This window comes from Trichosurus vulpecula, chromosome 6, assembly GCF_011100635.1.
Source record: "Trichosurus vulpecula isolate mTriVul1 chromosome 6, mTriVul1.pri, whole genome shotgun sequence".
In the NCBI taxonomy this organism is placed as follows: Eukaryota; Metazoa; Chordata; class Mammalia; order Diprotodontia; family Phalangeridae; genus Trichosurus; species Trichosurus vulpecula.
This window is the reverse complement of record NC_050578.1, coordinates 51,929,363-51,954,060: the sequence shown is the minus strand read 5'-3', so window position 1 is coordinate 51,954,060 and position 24,698 is coordinate 51,929,363. Positions and strand designations below refer to the sequence as shown.

Genomic DNA, 24,698 nt, shown 5'->3' with positions numbered 1-24,698 from the left:
TATATTGAGTTCCCTCACAGAACGAGAGAGAGAGAGAGAGAGAGAGAGAGAGGGAGAGACAGAGACAGAGACAGAGAAAGAGAGACAGAGACAGACAGAGACAGAGACAGAGAGACAGACAGAGAGAATGAAAGAAGGAAAGAAAGGTAGATTTAAAGGAAAAATACTTGATTGGGGAAGAATAGAAGGGAAAAAGGGACCAAGGCACCTAGGGTACCCTGGTAAATGTTTAACAACTGGCTCTTTGAAAAACAATATGGATGACACATTTTAAAGCTTTCTCTGTATTATTAATGTTTCCCCCCAACATTTTGCTACCTCTAGACAATCAACAGAACAATAAATTCAGTCTCATTGTAGTGTTTGCCAATTGCTGAGGTGTATATTGTATGCACCGAAAATTTAACAATCAGCTCTCGAAACCCCATACAAAAAGAGCTCCAGCACACCCTTGGCTGGAACCTTTTAAATTATGCACTTAATGCGCAAAGCAACTGTTATTTTGTCGAAATAAGAACCTCTTCTCTCATGCAGGAGTTTTCTCCATCAATATAGATAACAGCTTGTCTATACTTTAGCAGATAAGTCCTAGGTAGTAATTTGAGACTCAAAGAGATAAATATGACATCTCAGGGTCTCACAAGTAGTAATTGGAAAGGACAAAACTTGAACCCTTGTCCTCCTTACTCTAATAACAACACATTTACCATGGTGCTACAATGCCACTTAGTAATGATCAACAAAAATGAGTATTTAAATAAGCATGCCAAATAAAGAAGAAAATCATACAAAAACTATTTTTGCATTATCTAAACTTAAATGATATTCAGTCTAAAATCTCCCTTGGGCTTGAGTCCCAAGCCCCCCAGCTTCTCTGGGCTTCTACTCCAACTGGCCTACAATCTTGCCTCCAGGGTCATCATGGCTTGTACTCCCAGGTCCTGTTGGGATCCTCTGGGGCACCTGATACCAAGGACAAACAATGCAGAACCAAAACATACCCTCAGAGGCCCATTTCTCTGACCCAGGGTAAAGAGACCAGACGGGGGAAAGATAGTCCTTTCCCTCTCACCAGTTCTGTTCATGGTGTCTTTGCTGTGGGTGAACTGAGATCTTCATAAGCAGATGAGAGGGCAGTAGAAAGAAAGAGAATAACTCAGTCTCCAATTTAAAAGACACGGGCAGCTGATCAGAGGAGACTTATCCCCATCACCCAAATGGTAGGGAACAAGGGCTCCGTGTCAGGCAAACTGGGCATGCTCAAAGGGCCACCCTAGGCCATCTCCATGTTAGAATGAAGCAGGCCCAGAGAAGCGAAGGGTTTATATTTTATATGTATGTGTGTATACAGATATACATAGATACACATAGATACATGTTTGTGTGTATAATCAAATACATGCTTCAAGCCTGAGGAGCCCTTAACTCCTTCTGTCCTGAATTTTGTATCTAGGTGACAGGAAGCTATGAGAATAATTTGAGTTTATTTTCCTAAACTAATTAAGTGTTGAAGATGGTATGATTACCTCCCCACCCCCATTTTACTGGATTGTTTAATATACTAATATTTAAATTTATTAGTTACATTTATATTTTCTTCCATCTAGTTCTAAATATGTATATATACATACATATGTGTATTATACACAATGCAACTGTATAAAGCTATATGGGTGTATATAGTACAAAAATACACACATTATCTATTATATGTACACATGCATGTATATATAGACATATATACACATGTGTGTATGGAATTCAGATGCTATATTTTGTACTCAAAATTATCTTCACTGATTCTCTTTGGAAAATGAGAATGGTGGCACCAACCTGTAGTCCCTACTACTTGAGTGCCCAAGGCTTAAGCTCTGGAACCCTAAGCTTCAGTGGAGTAAGAGAATCAGGTTGCCTGCACCAAATCTGACACCAATATGTTGAGCCCCTCAGAGAAAGGCAAAGCTTCTATGCTGATCAGGGGTGGGATTAGGCCTGTGAGTGGTAGCTACATTTCTAACCATTTCCAGGTGAGTTAGGAAGACCCAGTATACCCTTCCTCCCACAAATGAAAATAGTTACTCCCTGGCCCCACTCTACCCTCTGTACTAACGGTTCGGAATCAATTTGCTGCCGTTCTATAGCTATTGTGGTTCATCCCTTACCAGGGAACTGAACATCTTCTGTGTATCCATTGGTCTGGTTTGGTCCCTTGCATTGTCTCCCAAAGACTCCTGAGTTTTACGTTGTAGCTCTTTACTGTTTGCTCAGTTGTTCTTGTTCAAAGACAATTTTATACTCTGAACATATAAAAATCTTTTCCCCTCCCATTTCCTTAATCTCAAAAATTGTTCTTCCCACCAAACTTGAAAATCATGAAAGTATCATTGCTAAGATGATCTCCTTTGAGAACACACACACAAAAGTTTACAGCCCTCCCAGTGTTTTGTCCTTTCCATTCATTGTTTATTGACAAGATTATTACATTCTGGCTAAGCAAGTACAGTAAAAGAAATTGTGCACTTAATAGTCGTGTCTTTGCAAAATAAAGCATAACTTTTCAGGATCAAATCTACTACAATGAAAAGAACGGTAGATTAGAAGTTTGAGAGAGCTGAGTTCCAGTCCTGACTAAGCCACTAATTTAGCTGTGTGACTTCAGGTGACTCACTTAATTTCTCCATTGATTCAGCCTGGAAAATGTTGATTCAACAGATGATTTCTAAAGTCCTTTCTAGTTTTAATGACTTTATTCCATAGATCCTATGAATTTGTTCTATAGAGATCAAAAAGACAAAAGACAACTTAAAATTCAATAAAAATTTCTCAAAGTTAATTTTTGTGACCACCACACTGACACACTGAGCATGGTTTTTCTTCTGTAGTTGTTGAGTCGTTTTTCAGTTGTGTCTGACTCCTCATGACCCCATTCGGGGTTTTCCTGGCAAAGATACTGGAGTGGTTTGCCATTTCCTTCTCCAGCTCATTTTACAGGTGAGGAACTAAGACAAATAAGGTTAAGCAATTTGCCCAGCGTCACACAGCAAGTGTCTGAGGTCAAATTTGAACTCAGGTCTTTCTGACTCTAGTCCTGGCACTCCGTCTACTTGTGCCACCTAGCTGCCTTGGTTTTTCTTTAAATAAGTTCTATTCATTCCCTTTAGCAGGCACACTGAGATAAAGGGCTCCCTTCTTTCTCAAGTTCCTATCATTTTTATGTTGGCCACCAGTTTCTCTGTTGAGAATCAGAATAGCCATCTTCTTCATCACTTCCTCTACTTTTTGAAGAATGAAATTTTGATGAAGGAGACTTGTTCAACATTTTTGCTTCTGGCAGACAGCAAGCTCCAGCAGATATAAGGATAGCTATAGTCCCTCATCAACATATTACCACTCCTTTCCGGCTTTGTGATGTTTCTGAAGCTCTTCATTTATGTCTTGCTTCTAGCTATGTGGCAAGACTGTTGATAAGCAGTCTCCAAATGGTTTTTTTTTTATAATGTACCCCTATTAATAAAAAAAAATTAGCATGGGACCCCACCCCCACACCACCAATAAAAGAATAGAGATCTTGGAATATAATATTCCAGAAGCAAAGGACATAGGCTCACAATCAAGAATATGTTACCCAGCAAAAATGAGTATAATGCTGTGGGGGGGGGGGATCTTTAATAGAATAGAGAACTTCCTTAGCATTCTTGCTGGAGAGACCATCACTGTGGAGAAACTTGGAAGTTCAAACACAAGAATTAAGAGAAACATAAAAAGGTAAATACAAATGAATAATCATAAAGGACTAAGCACTGATAAGCAATGATCAGGGGTCATAGAGGAAGTCTAATTAGACAGAGGGGCAAGGAATGAATCCATAATGTCTTGATGATCTTAAAAGCAAAATGGAAAAGAGAGGTGAGACTAGAGAGTGATAGACTAGAGAGGAAACGCAATGATCTCACACAATAGGGATGTGCAAGGAGAAGTCTATACAAGAAATGAGGGAGGTAGCAGTGAACACTTGAACCTCACTTTTAATTGAACTGGTCAAAGGAGGAGAGAATACATATATACACATGGTTAGGTACAGTAATACATTTCATTCCTCAGGGGAATAGAAGGGAAAGGGGAGAAGGGTGAAGAGAGAGTTAGTCTTAAGCAAAACAAACTTTATCTAAGCATATATAAAAATATCCACACCTCTTTTGAAATGGCAAAAAATGTGAATCTGAGGCAATGCCTGTCAGGTAGGGGGATGTCTGAACAAGTTATGGCGTTTAAATGTTGAAGGAATACTATTGTGCTGTAAGAACTTATGAATTGGATAGTTTCAGAGAAATCTAGGAACTCTTGCATGAACTGATGCAGAGTGAAGTGAGCTGAACCAGGAAAACATTTTTTACAATGACAACATCATAAAGACAAACAACACTGAAAGATTTAGGAATTGTGATCAACATAACCATGTTTCCGGAAACATGCTACCCAGACACAAGTGTGTGTGTATGTTGGGAGGGTGGGAGTGGATTATATAGTGCTGGTACATAGTAGGCACTTAATAGATGTTGCTGATCGAGAGCTATTTTATGTTTTGCTTTGTTTCATGGGCTGCTTTGGCCAAAAAATTCATGACCTGTCAGTCTTCACTCCTACCTTGAGCTCTAAAGTTATCAATTATAACTCATTTTTTTTTAAACAAAAAAGCTGCTATCTAAGGTGGTGGTGGGAAAGAAAGCTTGGTTTTGCTCTAGGAGGCACAAATCTGAGAAAGCATTTGGTGTCTCAGGCTTCCCACACAAACACTCAGACTATTATTCCCAGAGCTTAGATGAATTCCCCCCAGAGATCTCAGCACATACAATTGAGAAAAACAACTTCAAACTTAGATGGATGAAAGATATTCAAATGAAAAGTCCACTGTCCCCTACATGCACACGCTTTCCCTCCCTCCCCTCCCTCCCTTCCTCTTCGGTGTCCTAGGTTATTTAAAGCAGTGGAATCTGTGGATGTGGTCCCACTCCAAATTCCTACCCAGGCTCTGACTTTCTCCAGGTAAGCTGAGTAACTCATGCTCAATGCTGCCTGTTTGGGGCTTCTCAGTCTTTGAATAAAAACCTCCATGAAATCAAAGCTCTTCTGCACAATTCCAAGGCTTATTTTGTTAAGGACCTGGACCCGGAAGGGTAGGAATTAGAATTGTGAAAGGATTAACCGCAGGCAAACACTGCGTGCAGTCCTGAATGGGAGACTAACTTCTGAAGCCTGAAGAGACGCCCCGTCTTTCTGCCTTCCCCTCCCCCCACCAACAGAGCACGTGTTGTGCCAGGGGTCACTTTGCCCCAGTGCAGAGCAGTTCTCAAATGCCAGTATCTCCTCCTAATGGGACAAATCAACCCGATCCTTAATCTGTACAGCCAGGGGACAAAGAAGGAGTCCCCACCCCACCCCACCCCCCGCCATATAATAATCCAGGTTGGAGTTTGTAGTCGTTTTCTGCAAATGGTCTATTTTTTTAAACAGGTTTTTTAAAAACATCTTTTGTTTTTATTTTGACTTCCTCTTTTAATATGTTCTTCCTCCCCTTCGAATCTCTCCTCCCCTCCCCCTTTTTTTTGAATAAGGAATAAAAAAGAAAAAAATATAGTTCAGGAAAATTAAGGATATATCGACAGTCTGACAGTGTATGCAGCGTTCTGTCCCCCCAGCACCCCCTTCCCATCTCTTCAAGGAAGTGAGTGAAGAGCCTTCTCATTTCTGTTCTCCAGGACAAGCTTGGTCACTACACTACACTAATCATTTTCAATTTGTCGTTATAATGACACAAATTTCCATTTATGTTGTGATCTTGTCTATAGTTTTTTCCCTTCCTTTTGTTTGTTTTCATTTCTAAAAAACATTGTTCTGTGTGCATGCCCAAGTGGTTCCTTCACTAAGGATGATTCAGGTGTGAGTTTCTGCCCGACTCCCCACCAAAAGCATCACTTGAGCCACTGAATTCCAGCTAAATGTCACACACATGTCCAAGTTTGCCTCCCATGCAATACGCCCCTGTACAGTAAAAGATGCACACCGTAAGCTCCAATAAATCGCAAGTTTAAACATTAATTATCAAGTAATACAGAGAAGACACAGGTCCCCCAGCCCCCATGCCCCACCTTCATGCCCCCACCCCCACCCACGCACACAATGGCATTCTTGTTTGCTTCTGGAGCATGTGACAGGGCAGCCCCTGCTTTGCCTAGCTCTGGGCTGCCGGTCTCTCAGGTAACAGGTGGCAGGATCCCCAGACGGGCTCTAGGTACAAAAAAGAATGACTTCATAGGGGTGGAGCTCCGGGATCCTGGAGAGGTGGCCGTCACAGTCAGGTAACCCAGAAGCAAAGTTGCCTAATTAAAAGGGGCAGGTAAACTGGGAGCTTTAACCTTCGCCCCTCGGTGATTTGTCAAGCTGTCTACTTTGGCGAGTTCCTGAGGTTTCCCTAAGTCTGGTGCAGATGGAAACCAAGGAAGCTTTTGGAAAAGAGAACATGGGGACCAAGAAAAAGAATTTGACCTTTCTGAGACAGAGACTCTACATGTTAGAGAGGAGGAAGACAGACACTGTTGTGGAGAGCAGTGTTGCTGTGGACCATAGTAACTCCGGCCCTTTGAGACGGAGCCAGTCTGACAGAACTGAATACAACCAGAAATTGCAAGGTATGTGCCTGGGAAAGTAGTCGATGCCTCCAAACCAGCTTGTTTCATTTCCAAGTCTGTCTCTGCTAGTCTTCTGTTTTCAAACAAGGCAATGACTTGTAATTAGTAGGGTTTGAACCAGAGAGACCATACTGGAGTCAGAGGAGCTGGATTCAAATCCTGCTCTGTCTTCTACTCCTGTGACCTTAAGGAAGTCATTCTGACCCTTCTGGAGATCAGCTTCCTAATCTGTAAAGGAGTCTCTGTGGCCAAATCAGTTTGTTTTGTTTCCAAGTATGTCTCTTCTTTTCTTCTATTTTCAAATGAGGAAACAATTTGTAAGTAGTATGGATTGACTCAAGAGAAACAGCAGAGCACAGTTCAAAGTGCTCTGCTTCTAGAGACAGAGGATCTGGGTTCAAATCCTGCTCTCTCATCTACCCGTGTGTCCTTAGATAAGGCATTCAACCTCTGTAGGGCTCAGTTTTCTAATCTGCAAAACGATATGGCTGGACTAGATGACCTTTAAGGTCCGTTACAGTTCTAAATCTATGATCCTATGAATTGAATTAGAAGCATTGAGGACTGGTCAGAATTCCAACATCTACCTTTTGTAGATGTTTAATGTCTACCTTCAAAAAACTAAACATAAATGTGGCTTGTAAATGGTAAGTGAAGTCACAGACTTGCTCTTATTAGGTAATTAATAAATCAATTTGGCATCTTTTAATTATTACCGATGTGACTATTCTCTTTTCTCCTCTTTATGAAATGAGCAGTGCATTTCATTTTTAAGGAAAAAATCTTACCCCCTAAATCCCACAACCATAGTATAGTGGCTAGAATGCTGAATTTAAAATAAAAAAAAATTGAATTCTGGCTCTGAAACTTACTAGCTGTTGAAGTAAAACAAATCACCTTCACCTCATCTTTTTAAGCTTCACTTTCCTTATCTGTAAAATGGGATGAATTATACTCTTAGTATTTATAGCACAGGATTTTGATATGCATCAGTTAAGAAACATTTATTAAGTGCTTACTATGTCCTGGGCACCCTACAAGGAGGGGAGATAAAAAGATGAAAGAAAATAATCTCTACCCTCAAGGAGTTGAGAATCAAATATGATAATGATATTGGAAATGATGAGAGCTCTTATATACAGCTTTAAAGTTTGCAAAGTGCTTTATAACGTTATTTCATTTGATCCTCACAAAAGCCCTGGGAAGATTGTTAGGTGTTATTGCTATCCCCTTTTTACCGATAAGGAGACTGAGGCACAGAAAGGTTAAGTGACTTGACTAGGATCACATAGCCAGTAAGTGTCTGATAAGATCTGCACTCATTCTAATGTTCTTTATAAATGTCAGTTTCCTCCTCTTTATTATTATCTAAATAGGTAAGTGTGGGACACTTTACTGTGACACCCATTTGGGCAACCGTACAAAGAAAGGATTGCTCTCATTATACCATACAGGAAAGTGGCACCAGTCTTGTGGAAAGCGCAGCATGTTGTAACCATCAAGTCAGAAAAATCCAGCTAGAATGTCATTCATTTATCGGGACCAAAAATGGCCAAATATGGTGGGCATCTTCAGCTGTCAAGATGCCATAATTTCTCTCTCCTCTGCCTCCACCTCCTTTTTTCCCCTGAGCCTGAAGGTCCAATGACCCTCACTCCGTAATAACAGCTGACTCTCTAGTCATGCTTTGCCAATTGCAAGACACTTGCCTGGGGATATCACTGTTATATAGCTGAGAAGCATCATGGAGTAGCGGATAAAGAGCTGGCCTTAGAGCCAGGAAGATCTGGGTTCAAATTTTACCTCTGACGTACTGACTGTATGACCTTGAGTAGGTTGGTACCTGACCCTCAGTGCCCAGACAGTTTTCTAAAATGAGAAAGTAGAAGAACTAAGAGAAGGTAGAGGAACTAAGGAAATAGATAGAGCTTCCTCCTCTGGGAGTTGCCTCTACCAATGAAATTGCAGGTACAGTCCCTTTCCTACAGAGGAGGAAACAAAGTCTTAGTGTTGCTTTCATTGTACAGTCTTGTCCAACTCTTTGTGACCACATTAGGATTTTCTTGGCAAAGATTTTGAAGTGGTTTGCCATTTCCTTCTCCAGCTCATTTTGACAGGTGAGGAAACTGAGGCAAACAGGGTGAAGTGACTTGCTCAGGGTCACACAGTTAGTAAGCATCTGAGGCCAGATTTGAACTCAGGAAGAAGAATTTTCCTGAGTCTAGGCCTGGCACTTTATGTACCTAGCTGCCCCGCTTGATTACCCATTTGGTAAATTTCTGAGTTGAGTCAAGTTTGGGCCTTCTGATATGCTCTCTATGCCATGTCTCTTTTATCTGGTACATTCTGGGCAGAATTTCAAGTATTTTCTAGAATGTTAAATGATGTCCCAGAATCTGCCTCTCGTGCCTTTCACATAATGTATGTTTCAGTATCTCTAAAACCAAAGTGAGTTGTCTGTCCTTTTGCACTGAACTCGGCCTCTGGTTCAGAAAGCTCCCTTGTGAAGGTTTACATTCGCCATATCTCTTTCTATGGTGAGCTTTCTGGGAGTTGCTGTGCTGTTGAAGTATTGTGTCTTTAAAAGCAATTAAGTAACTGGGGAAATACAAAGGAAACAGATTTACTCCAAGTATTCTTGGCATCTCAGAATTGTGTTCAGAAAGAAAAGTCAAGTCTTATCACTAAGGTAAAGATGCAAACTGAGCTAGTTTATCATTGTTGCTGTTATTATTATTACTGACTTTTTGGGCTTAATATGCTGGTTACCCTCTTTTTTCTCTTTGTGAAATTAACAAAAAAATTAATTTGAAATCTACAAAGAATTAGCAAAGCTTTTGCATTTTTCTCTTCTAAGAATGGTGGTAACCAGACTGATCTGTTAATCCAAAAAGTCTGAACCTCTATCTATTATTGACACAAATATGTGCCTTTGAAGAACATTTAATGCCCACTGGCCTTTTGATAAAAGGGTCACTGATTAAAATTCATAGATATTGTATTTTATTGAAAACCGCACTTAATTTGAAATCAGAGGACCCCATATCCATTTCTGGTTCTTCTGGCCTTCTGGTCAGTCTCTCTATCTCAAATCTCTCCCCATTGCAGTTCATCTTCCACTCAGTTGTCAGATTGACCTTTTTAAAGTGCAGGTCTGATCATGACATTCTCTTTAGTCAATAAATGCCAGTGGCTCCCTATTACTTCCAGAATCAAATATAAAATCTCCTGTTTGGCTTTTAAATTCTTCATAACCTAGTTTCTGCTTCCTTTTCAATCTTTACCTTACTCTCGTCTGTGTACTGTGCAATGGGGCACCGGCTTCCTTGCTGTTCTTCACAACAGACAAGCTATTTCCCACCTCCATGCATTGTTATTGGCTGTCCCCCATGCCTGGAATGCTCTTCCCCCTCATCCCTATCTCCTGGATTCCCTGACTTCCTTCAAATCTCTGCTAAGACCCCACCATCTATAAGGAGTCTTTCCTGATTCCCCTTAATGATAGTGACTTCCTTCTTGGATTACCTCCAGTTTATCTGGGATGGATCATGCTTGCATTTGTTGTTTGCCTGTTGTCTCCCTCACTGGACTGTATACTCCTTTAGAAGAAGGATTATTTTTACTTTTCTTCGTATCCCCAGTGCTTAGCACAGTGCCTGACATGCATACAGTAAGGACTTAATATTTACTGATGTGATTTACTACTTGTATGGCATGGGACATGACACTAGAACTGAAAGGTATCGCATAGGTTCCTTAGTCTAATCTCCTCATTTTACATGTGCAGAAGCTGAGACCTCGGTAGGCTCATTAACTTGTTCCAAATCACACAGCAGGTGTGGCATCAGCAGGATCTGGACCCAGGTCCTCTGGCTCCTCCATGCTCTTCCTACTGTGGCAATCTGTCCCTCAGACTTCCTCTCTAGTGGAATCCTCTCATTTGGATTAGTCAACCTTCCACGATTGAGTCTCTATTCCTATAAAGCCATCCTATACCCCCAAGTGCTCACATTTCTTCCTTCTGTGTTTGAATGGTGAATCAGTTTTTTTCTTGTTAAATTAAGGACCTGTCTCCTTCAGATTGTCCACCAGCAAATAGAAATTGAACATTACATTTGCCACCCATTACTAATGTGGTTCTTTTCTACAAAGGACTTAAACAAAAAGAAGATTCCTGATATGTTTCCTACTTCCACCGTGAAGAGCCTTGATCTATGGGGCTCTTTCACATCTCTACAAGATTCTGCCTTGAGTGCAGAATGGAACAGTGGGAAAAGGGGCAATCTTTGCCAGGACCTTTACTTGCTCTTAGAAGGACCCATTTGGGAGTTTAAGGTAAAGAGTGGAGTGCAGTAAAATATTTCATAATTAGGTTGGCTTCTTACAAGCATAGCATGTTAAAGCAAAAAGGAACCTTAAAAATGCAAGAGCCCAACCCTTCCTCTTTACAAATGAGGAAATAAAAGCCCAATGAAGAGATGGATGTGGCCTAGGATTACATAGCCAGGTAGTGGCAAAACCAGGACCAAAACTTAGGTTTCATGGAAGGTCAGTCAATAAACATTTATTAAACCCCTGCTAGTTGCCCAGCACCATACTAAGTGCTGAGGATACTAATAAGAAAATAAAAGACAATCTCTGCCCTCAAGTAGCTTAAAACCCAGTGGGAGAAGATACACAAAAGAAAACTGAAAAGATGGAGCAGGTGGAAGGTACACTGTCCGTGGGCCCGTAGGTAGAAGGTACACTGGCCGCAGGCATGCTGGAGTCCAGTCTGTAGGAAATAAAGATGGCTGCCCTGGAATCCTCTTTAAATTGAAGCTTTAGAAGGAAATGTTTGCTCCTCTCTCCAGTCCTTCAATCAGAGGGGAGGTTAGCACAGTGCAGGGCAGAATACCAGAAAGGGCATCTGTGTCCTAATCCTGGCTATATGACTCTGGGCAGGCCACTTCATTTCTCTGGATGTCAATCACTTTATATGTAAAACTAGTAGGTTTCTTGGATGATTCCTAAGGTTCCTTCCTACTTACTATTACCTGTTAAGATTTATGATTTTAGGAAGCGTGTTGGCTCTTGAGTGAGAATACCTGTGCTCAAATGCTGCTGGTCTACCTAACACCTGTCTAACACGGGGCAAAGTCACTTTACCTCCTATGGGCCTGCTTCTTCTGTAAAATGAAGGATGGTTGAACAAATGAGTGGATGAATGAAATGACCTTTATTAAGTGTTTACTCTGCGGCAAGCAAAGTGCTAAGCACTGGAGGTTCATATACAAAATGAAGGCAGTCCCTGCCCTCAGGGTGTTTACATAAGGACAACATATATGGGAAGAAATAGCAGGTTAGGGATGTGCTGGAGCCAGCTCATGACCTGATTGTTAAATTTTCACCATAAACATTTACACTTCAGAAATATGCAAAGGCTACAAACCAGGATTTGATTTATGTTTTGTTGATCGTATAGATGTAACAAAGTGACGGAGAAATGTTGATAATACACACCTACTATGTGCCAGGCACTGTGCTAAGTGCTTTACAAATATTTCAGTTTATCCTTACAACATCCTTGGGAAGTAGGTGGGTGCTGTTATTGTTATCCCAATTTTATAGTTAGGGAAACTGAGGCAGACAGATTAATTGACTTGTTCAAGGTCACACAGCTATTGTCTAAGGCTGAATTTGAACTCAGGTTTTTGCTGGCTCCAGGCCCAGAGCCACCTTTTAACACTTACTCTACCCTAGCTGTCCCTTGGTCCCCATCACCCCAGTATCTGTCCTATTTCAGCACCTGAAGTTTGCTCCACAAAGTGTCTAAAAATGAAACCACAGCAGCTGAATTATTTAAGGTCATTGTCTTTGGAGAAGGATTTTTCACATGAATATGCATTTAGAATGATACATTTATATTAGACCAATTTGCATTGGTTTTCTTGTGTTTATATGCATGTATGTGTTTATTCATATACACAGTTAAACAGCATGTATATTTCCTGGGAAAAATGGTCCTGTGTATTTGGACCCTAGGTAGATGAAGTTTATTGATTACATTTGGCAATGCTTTCTGGAAATCCCATTTTTATGCTCCCACACTCAGTGTCTGTGTGATCTCTTACTGTGTTCCATAGGCACATTCTGTACTACAGGCTTACCCCCACCCCTGTTTCCTCCTTCCCAGCTACTGCCAATTGCCTAATCATTGCATATTGGTGATTGCCAGGAACCAGGGGAAAGTGAAATGTATCACCGTCAGCAGAAAATCAATTTAAAAATTTGTTCATGGTAAATGAGTATTACTGGTCTGTCGTTTATTATGTCCCTGCTATGTGCCAGACACTGTGTTAATCCTCCAGTTCAACAAATAACACATTAAACCATCACTAACGGGGTGCTTATTGTGTGATAGGCATTTTATTATGTGATAGGCACTATACTCTCCGAGAAAAGATAAAAATTGGCATAGTTCCTGCCCTCAAGGAGCTTATGATCTAATGGGGAGGGAAAAGGAGACGTGCATAAAAATAAGCATGATATGTCAGAAAATGATTAACTATGTCAAAGAGACATATAGACATACAGAGTTTCAAGGATCAGGTGACCCTTAGGCCAAGCCTGCAGAGAGAGATTTGAACAACTTACATGACTCAAGTCCAGCTTTCTTTAAATATAAGGTGGAATAATGTTTCACACAGGGATTGGATTGGATGACCTCTGAGGCTCCTTCTAACTCTGATAATCTATGATTCTGTGATATACATCTCTGTCCTTATGGTTCAAACCTTTCCTCCTGTAGAATATCCCCTAGCCACTTCCCCTCCCGCACTAACTCTGGTTTTCTTTGAGGGAAAGGGCTAGACTCCAGATCAGTATGGTAGAAATCAAGGCAAATGAAGTTTGGTTTGTGCTTGGAGAAATGATTATCAAGGGGGTTAATTCGACTCCACTTGCATGACTATTCATTAATCCCAGAGAATAATCAAACCTGAAGCCTGAACTTCCTTTCTCTGCCTCTAAGGATTCTCTTTTAGAAATGAGCCAATTCAAAAGCCAAAGAGCTCTATTCTGAGCCAATTTGAGTCAAAAGGCCAATTAGAATTGAGCTATTCCTCCATGACAAAATTATGGCAGGGGAATTTCTTATCCTACATTGATTCCTCCCCTCCCCACTCTGACTGAAGCTATGACTGGATTCTAGTTGCCTTTGGTTAAATAGAATGGTTTCTCTAAGGTTAGGAATATTTCAAGACTAGTATCTAGAATGACCTTGTAGACAAGGTGAAGAGACAAGAGACGGTAAGGGAGGGGACTCCTATCAACCAAAAATCAACATAACCCTGAGGATCCTTGACTAAAGAAGAACTCAGTAGAGACATAGGCTGGAAGCCTCCCTTTGCCAAACACAGAACAGCTGTTTGAGTCTTTGCTTTTCCAGCAATTTCATTACTCATAAATAGAGCATCAGTGAGAGGAACTATTGTTTTGGACTTTGTTTTGACTAACAAACCGCTGATCGGGAGAGAGAAAATGAAAGGAACCTGAGGACAAAGTGATTATGTCATGTTTGAGTTTCTAAGAACCAAGAGAAAGAATGCTGGACAATCAGACCCATAGTTAAGCAGTAGCTTGGTATGGTGGACATACCAAAGTATTTAGAGTGAAAGGACCTGGGTTCAAATTGTACCTGTGACCTCAGGCAAGTCCTCTCTAATTCTTAGGCTACTCATCTGTCAATTGAGGAGATGGTATAATGTAATTTACTGTCCGTTTAAAGTACTGTCTTTTCACATAGAATAATTTGGTGGAAAAAGTTGCAGAAAATTTACTTTTGTATAAAGAAAAATTAATTTAACTGGTAAAAAAATTGATATTGCTATTTTAGGTGAATAGGAGGAGAAAAAGAACTCTGCTTAAAATCCATGTATGGAGAAATGTTTTTTTCAGGTGGGATGTGGCAGTTTGGAGTAGGAAATAACCTTTGGAATAAATGTAAAGGTTTAGATTACCTTATTAGGGAAACAGGATGATGCCTCCTTCATATATGAACAGGATGATTTAAAGTAAGCAGAGAAAGAACTTTTATTAGACATGTATTAAATGTAAGTGTGAGGAAATACAGAATGGCTTGAGGTGAATAAGCCAGCTCAGAGAGTAGGTGTCCATGAGTCCCGTATGAGACACACAAGGCACTACAGTGGCCACACACACACACACGCACACTATGTAGCAAAATGGAAAGAGTACCAGTTCTTGAATCAAAAGACCAGACTTCAAATCCCATTATCCAAAGAACCATGGTAAGTCCCATAATTTCTCCAGGCCTCAGTTTCTTCATCTGTAAAAGTTTTTTCCCTACTTCTTTCAGGTATCATCTTGTTCACTTATGACAGAGAAAATCCATTCATTTTTTACCAGTTGATTTAATTATTTTTAATGCAAAAATAAGTTTTTCCATTTTAGGACCAAAATGCACCATAGGAAAGGGCAGTATCTTAAACTGACCATATCTTATATCATGCAATGCCTTCATTTGAACCAGATCGTCTAGGAAGTCTAATTCCAGCTCAGAATCTATGATGCTATCCACAAGAGGAGCCCTAAAGTCTCTTCCAACTCAAAAATTATGAACCTGCAATCCTTGATATTTTGCAGTGGACTTGTGAGTCAGAATATAGTGGTTAGAGGCCTCCCTCTGAGACCTATTCATGTCAATCAATAAATATTAAATGGCTTCTATATGCCAAGAACTATACTAACTGGTTTAAAGGGAGCAAAGAATTTTTGCTTATTAAACATGTATATGTATACACACACACACACACACACACACACACACACACACACATATATATATATATATATATATATATATATATATATATATATATATATATACACAAAGAGAGAGAGAGAGAGAGAGAGAGAGAGAGAAGATGGATTGAAATGAGCAAGCCGTATGACAATAGGCAATTCAACCTCTCTGGCCCTCAGTTTCCTCACCTGTAAAATGAGGAAATAATACATGTGCAACATAAAAATAAGCAGATGGCTTATGGCCATGATTCCTTAACATTAAAAAGCCCAAGGGAAAGAATTTTGGCTTTAGAGTCAGCAACCCTGGCTCTGAAATTCACTACCTCTCTGATTTTTGGCATTCCACTTTTCTTGGGGTCTCAGTTTCCTTATCTATGAAGCAAAAGATTGAAGTCCTTTCCAACTTTAAATATATGATTCTGCGGTCTTTGATTTAATTTGTTGTACAAACATTTGTTAATCACCTATTTTGCCCTGGGCACTGACTGAGGAAACAAAAGCAGAGTTGAAAACTCTCCCTGCTTTGATCTCCTGACTTTTGCAGTAACCCCAGATTTGTCATGTGATAACACTCTCCTCCAATGTTTGCCTTTCTAAGGCTTTTGCTTGGACTTCATCTTCTCGGGATCTTAGATTTAGACCTGGAAGAGTTCACCCTCCCACACCCCGTTTTATGGATGAGGAAACAAAGACTCAGATTAAATGACCTGCCCAAGGTCATGAAGTTAGTAAGTAGCAGAAATAAGATACAAACACAGGTTCTCTGAGTCCTGCCCTCTTTCCGTAGATAGCACCTGGTAGCCAACATTCCGTGTTTTCCTGTCGGCAGGGTGATTATTTAGAACACTTTCCTATCAGAGGACTGCATCAGCATACAGCATTTTAAAGTAAACATTGCCCTTCTCCTACTCCCCCTCCCATTCTTGTGAAATAAAGGGACAAGTCAACTTTAAGTTAAGATTATGGACTCAGCAATCTTACCATAATGACTTCTCCCTTTGCTCCCCACTTGTTTGACTTCCTGGAAACTGGTCTTCTCATATTTATTGTCAGCCATTGTGATCTGAATGAAGCCTAATGTAAATTGACAAACACCTGAAATCCCAATTCCTTGCTATAGGGACACTTTATTTGCAGAAGAAAAAGAATGGTGTTGCAGCCAGGAAACAAAAGTTCTTCGTTTAGAAGCTGCAGTAATTAGAATTCGGAGAAATCACAGCTAACCATTTGTTAATCACAAATGAAGCCTAGGAATAAAATGCTACAAGTGAAAGATTTCATCACAGATGTTTTGAAACAATTTATCTTTTTTTTTTTTTCCCATCAAGAAATAAGAAAATAAAGAAGCTACGGGAGTGAACAAAATAGCAGTGTTTCAACTTGGACGCAGGGCATTTGGCAAGTGTGTCTGTTTTAGGATATCGATACCTTGAAGGAATTAACTGATTGTGACAAGGAAGGAAGGAAGGAAGGAAGGGAGGGAGGAAGGAAGGAAGGAAGGAAGGGAGGAAGGAATGAAAATGTGTCGCGTCTACCACATGCTAAGCTGCTGGAGATACAAATAGAAAAAGTAAGATAATCCTTGCTCTCAAGGAGATTCGTTGTTGTTCAGTTGTGTCCTACTCTTCGTGACCCCATTTGAGGTTTTTTGTGGCAAAGGCACTAGAATGGTTTTCTATTTTCTTTTCTCTAGATCATTTTGCAGATGAGATAATTGAGGCAAATAGGGTTGAGTGACTTGCCCAGGGTCACACAGCTAGTAAGTGTCTGAGGTCACACTTGAACTCAGGAAGATGAAAATCCTGAGTCCAGGCCCGGTGCTCTATCTGCTTCACCACCTCAGAGGAGGTCATCTGTAGTGCAGATAGAAAGGACTCATGATCCTTAGGGTGCAGCCACAAAGCAGATAGTGATGCATCTTTGTTAGGGTCAATTCCATTGATACATCCATTTTCACATCTGATGTAAAGCCATGTGAAAGTCCCAAGAACTTTGGTAGTGAGAATTTTTTTTTCCTGTGTCTTTAGCTGCTGAGGGGAGGGAGAGGTAACGGTCTACAATAGCTGGCAGAGAAAGCTGCCAAGATGTGACTTGGTAGGTACTGCTCTCCCTGACTGCTGTGGAGGCTGGGCTGGAGGAAGGGTCAGTGGTCTTGAGCACTGGGGGTGTCTTTCCCAAGATTATAATAACACCTTCTATAATTACAGCTATTCCCAATGTTTTGGGGCTGAGTCCCGTGCTGTCTCCACCAGGGTCTGAGGGGAGGTGGCGGTCTAACTCAGAGGTGTCAAGCACAAGGCCACAATACTCTTCAGCGCCGCCCAAACCAAATTGTAAGGATATCATTTAACAAAATATATTAAAAATACAGTGGAACATAAACAATGTCACTGTGGTTTTCTAAGTCAATAGGGGATCTTCATGTACAGTTTAGTGGTCCCTATTTCTATTTGAGTTTGATACCACTGGTATCACTGGTGGCACTGGTTTGTCTCTCCTGACCCATGTCCCTCTGGATTCCTTCATGCTTTTTCTAGCCCAATCTGCATGCCAAGAAGGCGACAATTGGTCAGTGGTTAGTGGGGATGACTAGCCCCTTCTTCACAGCGGCTGTGCACTTAGACAATAGCTTCAGGGGCCAGGATGGAAGCAGTGGGGAGAGAGGTGCTGCTATTTCCTGGACTTTAGGAGCTTGAAGGGATCCACTGTTTGGGACCAAGTGTCCTCGAAATAAGCAGAAAAACAGGTTGTTGGGTAGAGCCTGTTTTTCTGCTTATTTCGAGGACACTTGGTCTTGGGAGTGAGACCTGACTCCAACAAAGCAAGGCAGCAACGCAAGGTGGCTGTTCCCTATGGCAGGATTCCATCTCAGTTGAGCATTGTTCATGCCAGCAGCTGGTTTATTGCTTCTGGGAACTGAGGAGATTCTTCAGGACTTTATCCTGCCTTTGCCAATACTTCTCACCAAAATCTCGCCTTTATCTCACCTTTATCCTGATTGGAAAGCCTTGTAATCAAGGTAGGGGGTGGGGAGAGAGAGACACAAGAGACAGAGAGGCAGAGACAGAGGCATGGAGAGAGCTAGAGACACACAGAGAAAGAAAGGCACAGAGACAAAGAAGAGAGGAGAGGGGGGAAAAGAGAAAAGGAGAAGAAAATAGTAGTGATTTGTTTTTATGAAAAACTTGTCTTATTTTTATGGATAGCCTTTGTTTTATATCATATTCATTTTTAATATATCCCTCTTCCTCCGCTACTCAGCAAGTTATCCTTTGTAACAAATATTTTAAAAGAAAGAAGGTGGGGGGGGGGCAGAACAGTGTAGGAAAACTAACCAACAATCATCAAACATTATTTTTTTTCCTCCTCCTCCCTTCCCCCATACATCGAAACAAAAAGATAGAATTACCTAAGTCTTGTATCATATAAGCAGAGTCAAACAAAATCCCGATTGGTCATGTTTAAAAATGTGTTTCTTATTCTCCCTATTAGCCCATCATTTCTCTGTCATCAGGTGGGCAACATTCCTCTTTATCAGTTCTTTGATTAGAGACATACTCTCTGCTTCAAGAGGCATCTGCTTTTTTGGATTAAGGAGTCTGGTACACTTCACTTGTCGTTCACATGAGTCCCTACCTAAACCGCTATCATGGAAGACTGTGTGTTTTGTGTGTGGCTCTTCTCTAATGAGCTCACTCTATTATACGACATGACCCTGGTGAAGACAAATCAATTATGATAATCCCCCACTGAGCAACTATCCTGAGAAAAAAACTAGTTTTCTCCAACCAATTAAAAGCCAAAACCAAAAACCAAAACCAGATCCATGTATTCAGGGATAGAAATAGCAGCTTGCAAAATATGCACTTAAAATTCTGTTACATCAATCAGCATCCAGGCTTTTCATACTGCTATAACAATATTGTTACTATTCTTTAAATATTCAAACACACACTGAATATTTTAAAAATCCAGTGATGATCATTTTTCTGCCATACTCTTTTTTTTGCCTCCTATGCTTTGAATATTCTTTTCTTTGGAAAAGTAAAAATATTAAATTAAGATAGGAAACTAGATTATTTTAAATGAAGGATTCCTTTGAATATAGAAGCAGTGCTTCTTGGGAAAGTAAAAGTCAGCTTTGGTTGATTGTGCTGTTCTTATCGAATGTTGCTAGTTTCTCCCCCTCCCCCCATGTATGTATGTGTGAGCTAAACAAAAAAAACTGGATGTATTTCAGTAGAAAATTTTCTTCTAAATGAGCCATTAAATCAAGCAAGGGCTTTGGTTAAGACAAACCTGTCATAAAAGCTTGAATTGTAAATCTTTCTGCTTTATTCAGTTGTGGGGTGCTATTAAAATGGAAAAAAAGATCTATGCTACAACCACAGCTTTTTCTTGGGGAGTCCATTTTATTTTAAAAATACCTTTTGCGCATATGTCTCCCTTATATTATATCTGTATTTCTGCCATTCTGCTAACCTTGCCTGTCCTCCTATAACTCATGTTTCCAATGTTCCATTGTACTGTATACATAAATTATGTAGTTCGGTTGTTTTCAGTCATGTCTGACTCCTTGTTGCCCCATTTGGGGTTTTCTTGGCAAAGATACTGGAGTGGTTTGCTATTTCCTTCTTCAGCTCATTTTACAGATGAGGCAAACTGAGGCAAACAGGATGAAGTGACTTGCTCAGAGTCACACAGCTAGGAAGTATCTGAGGCCAGATTTGAACTCAGGAAGCTGTCTTCACGACTCCAGGCCCAGAACTCTATCCACTGTGCCACTTAGCTGTCCGTGTATAAATGATAGTACATCACATATGTAGGCAACACAATGTAGTGGATGTAATGCCAGACTAGGAAGACCTGGGTACAAATGTGGACTCTGACACTTACTGGCTGTGACTCTGGGCAAGTAACTTATCTTATGCCTGAAGAAACTCCTTAGGACTTAACTACTAAGTCATAGACTAGTGCTGGTTGCCCAGTCTGGTAGAGGACTTCCCATACTGGGAGTGCAAAATGATGACAAAATCATAGATCTTGTATTATTGTTATTATTATTTTTGCAAGAACAAAAGTAAACCGAACTAGTTCATTAGAGTCAAATGAGCTGCATCAGAGGAAAACCAAGCTTACTCTATTTTGACCTGGATCTAAAGAGAGAAAATATTCCCTAGTTTCCTTTAAAACTTGGCTCAGAGGCCTTTCTGGATCACCCAAGTTTTTAATACCTCCTCATTCCCAAACATCTTGTCTTATATTTATGTGTATCATGTATACATACCTTATGATACCTTGTATCATATGTCATATATATCTTATTTGATATATGTGCTTTATAATATCTTATACACACATATGTTTTGTATTTACACACACACATATATCTTATGAATACATCATCTTCCCTGACAAAATGACCTCCTTGAGACCAGAAACTGTTTTACTTTTGTCTTTGTGTGCCTGACACATAGTAGGTACTTAATACATGCTTGTTGATTGATTGACTACTCAGAAGAGAGTACCACAGACTATTAAGTACTTTCTAGGCACAGCGCTAAGAGCTAGAGATATAAAAAAGGCAAAATACAGTCTCTGCCCTCAAGGAGCTTATAGTTTAAAAGAGAAAAACAACACCCAAAAGGGAGGTGAAAGGGGTTTGGCTGCCGGGTGGTGAGGAAATGATGGAAAAGTCCAGAGGAGTTGGGTCTTGTTCCTCCTAAATCTCCTCTTCATCTTGCCTTTAGACATTCCTCAGGACTGTCCCAGGCCTTCAGCCTTGCTCGCTCTGCTCTCTTCCCACTTCCCCCTGGGAGAGCCATTTGAACTCCACACAATCTCTACTATGGAAACCCCTAGATCCCTTGTCATATCAGCAGTCATTCCTGCTCAAATTCAAATCCCGGATTCTTCCTGCCATCTCCCTTCCTCACTCCTACTCACATGCTGCTGAACAGAACTGGGGAAGTCACAAAATCACGTTGGTGGGTCTACTCCATATTGGTGCCATCTACTCTCACCTGGCCTCACCACAGCAAGGCTATCCTACTAACCCTCGGGCCTTCATTCACTATGCCGTTCACCTTCTCTTCCCTCTTCAAGCCACCCAGGCCAGCACCTCCTCCTATCCTGTCAGCTGGATCCCTTAACCTTGTACATTGAGGGGCCATTTACCCAGAGTTCCATTTTCTCCTATTCTCCTCACATCGCTCTGACATCATCCTCAACCATCTCCTCTTTCACTCCAGTCTCTAATGAAGTATTCTATTGATCTTCAGAGTTCGGCGCCTGGAGTCAGGAAGACTAGAATTCAAATCTGGCATCTGACACAAGCTGTGTGACCCTGGGCAAGTCACTTAACCCTGTTTGCCTCAGTTTCCTCATGTGTAAAATGAGCTGGAGAAGGAAATGGCAAACCACTCCAATGTCTTTGCCAAGAAAATCCCAAATGGGGTCACAAAGAGTTAGACGCAACTGAAACAACTGAACAACAGCCACAACAATTCTAGATTTTGTCCTTTCCCATTTCCTCTAGCAGATTACCTCTACTAGCATCTCCATTATTTTTGACTGTGATCTATTCTAATGCCACATCCAGTACGATTTCCATTATGCTATGCCAATTCCTTTTGACTTAGATTAATGATACATGTTTAGCCCTTTCTGTCATAGGTGGATTCCTCCTGGTGTCTCCATTTTGGAGAAGAGCCTAGGCCACCCAATCTTCCTCCCCATCTTCCCTGCAGTACTTCTGCATGACCTCACTTTATAGCTCCCTTTTGTGTGATGTCTTCCCTCATTAGAATATAAGCTCCTTGAGGGCAGGGATTGTCTTCTTATTCTTATTTGTATTCCCAGTGCTTAGTGAGCTAGGTGGTGAAGTGGTTAGAGTAGCTGGCCTGGAGTCAGGAAGACTCATCATCTTGAGTTCAGATCTGACCTCAGACAATTCCTAGCTGTGTGACTCTGGGCAAGTCGCTTAACTCAGTTTGCCTCAGTTTCCTCATCTGTAAAAAGAGCTGGACAAGGAAATGGTGAACTACCCTAGTAGTTCTGCCAAGAAAACCCCAAATGGGACCACAAAAGAGTCAGGCATGATTGAACAACAATGCTTAGCAGTGCCTGGTACCTAATAAATGCTTGTTGCCTGGTTGCCTTTCTTTCCGAAGCAGGAAAGCACTACTCAATTAATGTTACTGGGATGAGTCTCCCTGTCAAGAGCATTTCCTGTTTCCCTAGCAATCTATTTGCTGTTGTTTTTTTTTTTACCATTTCCCCTAAGAAGTGACTTCCTTCCTTATATTTCACAAGACCCTAAAAGCTATTCATGGCTATCCTTTTTCCCAGGGACATGTCCCTATTTAAGTTGTCAGGTGAACATTAATCAGTGTAGATATCATTCTGATAATACTATGGGAGGAGAAATAATATTGTTGTGACACCAAAGAGAACATTTTTATTATACGCATTACCTTGAAATAACATTTTTGTCAGAAGATGTGATGCAGTGTATATGTGGTGGGAGTGGAATAGAAAGAAATGGAGCCAGAATGTATTAGTCATGTGGGCTGTACATGATATATTGTCAAATATCCTGTGAGGGAGATACAAGGATATAATTAAATAGGAAGGTCATTCCATCGCAAGCATAAAAACTCAGCACAAAGATGGATTCCAGTCTTTTGTATGCTGTATTCATAGCTTCTCCTATTTTTCTAAGTTTTTTTAGCCTTTCTTACCAAATGATTTTTCAAAGTGCCATAAGAACTTTTTTCTATTGAAAATATAGATTCTGCTTATAGTGCTTGCTTGCTTGTTGTTCAGTATTCAGTTGTGTTGGATTGTACGTGACCTCATGGACACAAGTCAATGGTGTTTTCTTGGCAAAGATACTGGAGTGGTTTGCCATTTCCTTTTCCAATGTGACCCTATTTTTACAGATGAGGAATTGAGGCAAACAAGGTCACCCAGCTAGTAAGTGTCTGAAGCTGGATTTGAACTCAGATCTTCCTGATTCCAGATCCAGCGCTCTATCCACTGCACCACCTAGCCACCCTGTGATGCCTGCTAATCTTCACCAAAACCAAAATATTTTTCTGTTTAAAAGTTTTGGTTTTACTAGACCTGCAATTTAGTTGGTGGGAGGAAAATCCCTGTCCCACTGTTCTATAGCTTAAGAGTATTTGAGAGTTCATTGTCTGGAAGCACTGAGCGGTTGAGACTTATCCAGGGGCTTGTGTCAGACAGCTTGTGACCCAATATGACTAGTTATTAAATTTAATGCCTCTGGTAGGGACAAGGATCCATACAGGTTCCATGGAAACTCTGTCAGAGGTCTGAGTCACTACTTTCTCTAGAATCTACCAGAACTTATGGCCATGTTGTCAAGGGGGTGGGTGATTTTCTTAAGAATGAACTGGCATAAATGAAGATGGCTGAAATGCTACTTGTCTCAATCCCACATTATACCCAGAAGAAGGCTATGTTATTCCTGCCTGAGACTATTGTGGCTTTAGCTAGATCTTCACGCTGGTACCATAGATTGAGATCCCAGATCCCGAGTCCAGGGGAGCAAGGGCTCAATCCCTACCCATCTTTTCCTAGAGGGAGCTGGTGGTGCAGCGGCTACAATGCTGGGTCTTGAGTCAAGATCGAAATTCCAGTCTGGCCTCAGACACTTGATAGCTGTGTGAGCCTAGGGAAGTCAACTTCTGTCAGCCTCAGTCTCCTTGTCTCTAAAATGGGAGGAATAGTAGCACCTACTTCCAAGGTTTGTTGTATGGATAAAATGAGTTAATATTTTAAAGTGCTTTGCAAACTTTAAAGTGCTATGTAAAGGCTATTGTTATTGGTGATTATGATTATTACAAGTAATCATAATTATGATAATAATGATTATTATTTTACTGATCCTAGAGCACAAACTCTCAAACTAGGGAGAATTCCAGATTTCTGCACTTATCAGTGCAGGCTCAACTTGGCAGGAAGTCTCTAATAGCATTCTCCAGGGATTTGTGTTTGGCTGTATGTTAATTAACATTTTTATTAATGATGTAAGAGGCAGCCTCAGCACAGTAGATAGAGCAAGCCTCAAAGCTGGGGAATCTGGGTTCAAGTCCCACTTCTGACATTTAGTGGCTGTATGACTCTGAGTAAGTCACTTCATCCCTTATTTCTCTAGGGAACTCTCTCCTCTCTAAG

At 40.7% G+C, this 24,698-nt stretch overlaps 1 protein-coding gene across 1 annotated transcript in view; it reads left to right on the top strand.

The window, feature by feature from the left end:
- Window positions 1-6,402: 6,402 nt before the first annotated feature.
- Window positions 6,403-24,698, top strand: part of ARHGEF38 (Rho guanine nucleotide exchange factor 38) — a 136,260-nt gene continuing 117,964 nt past the window's right edge. The window contains exon 1 of the mRNA XM_036764914.1: window positions 6,403-6,686. Coding sequence (XP_036620809.1) covers window positions 6,485-6,686 — 202 coding nt within the window. The 5' untranslated portion in view covers window positions 6,403-6,484. The remainder of the gene's footprint in view (window positions 6,687-24,698) is intronic.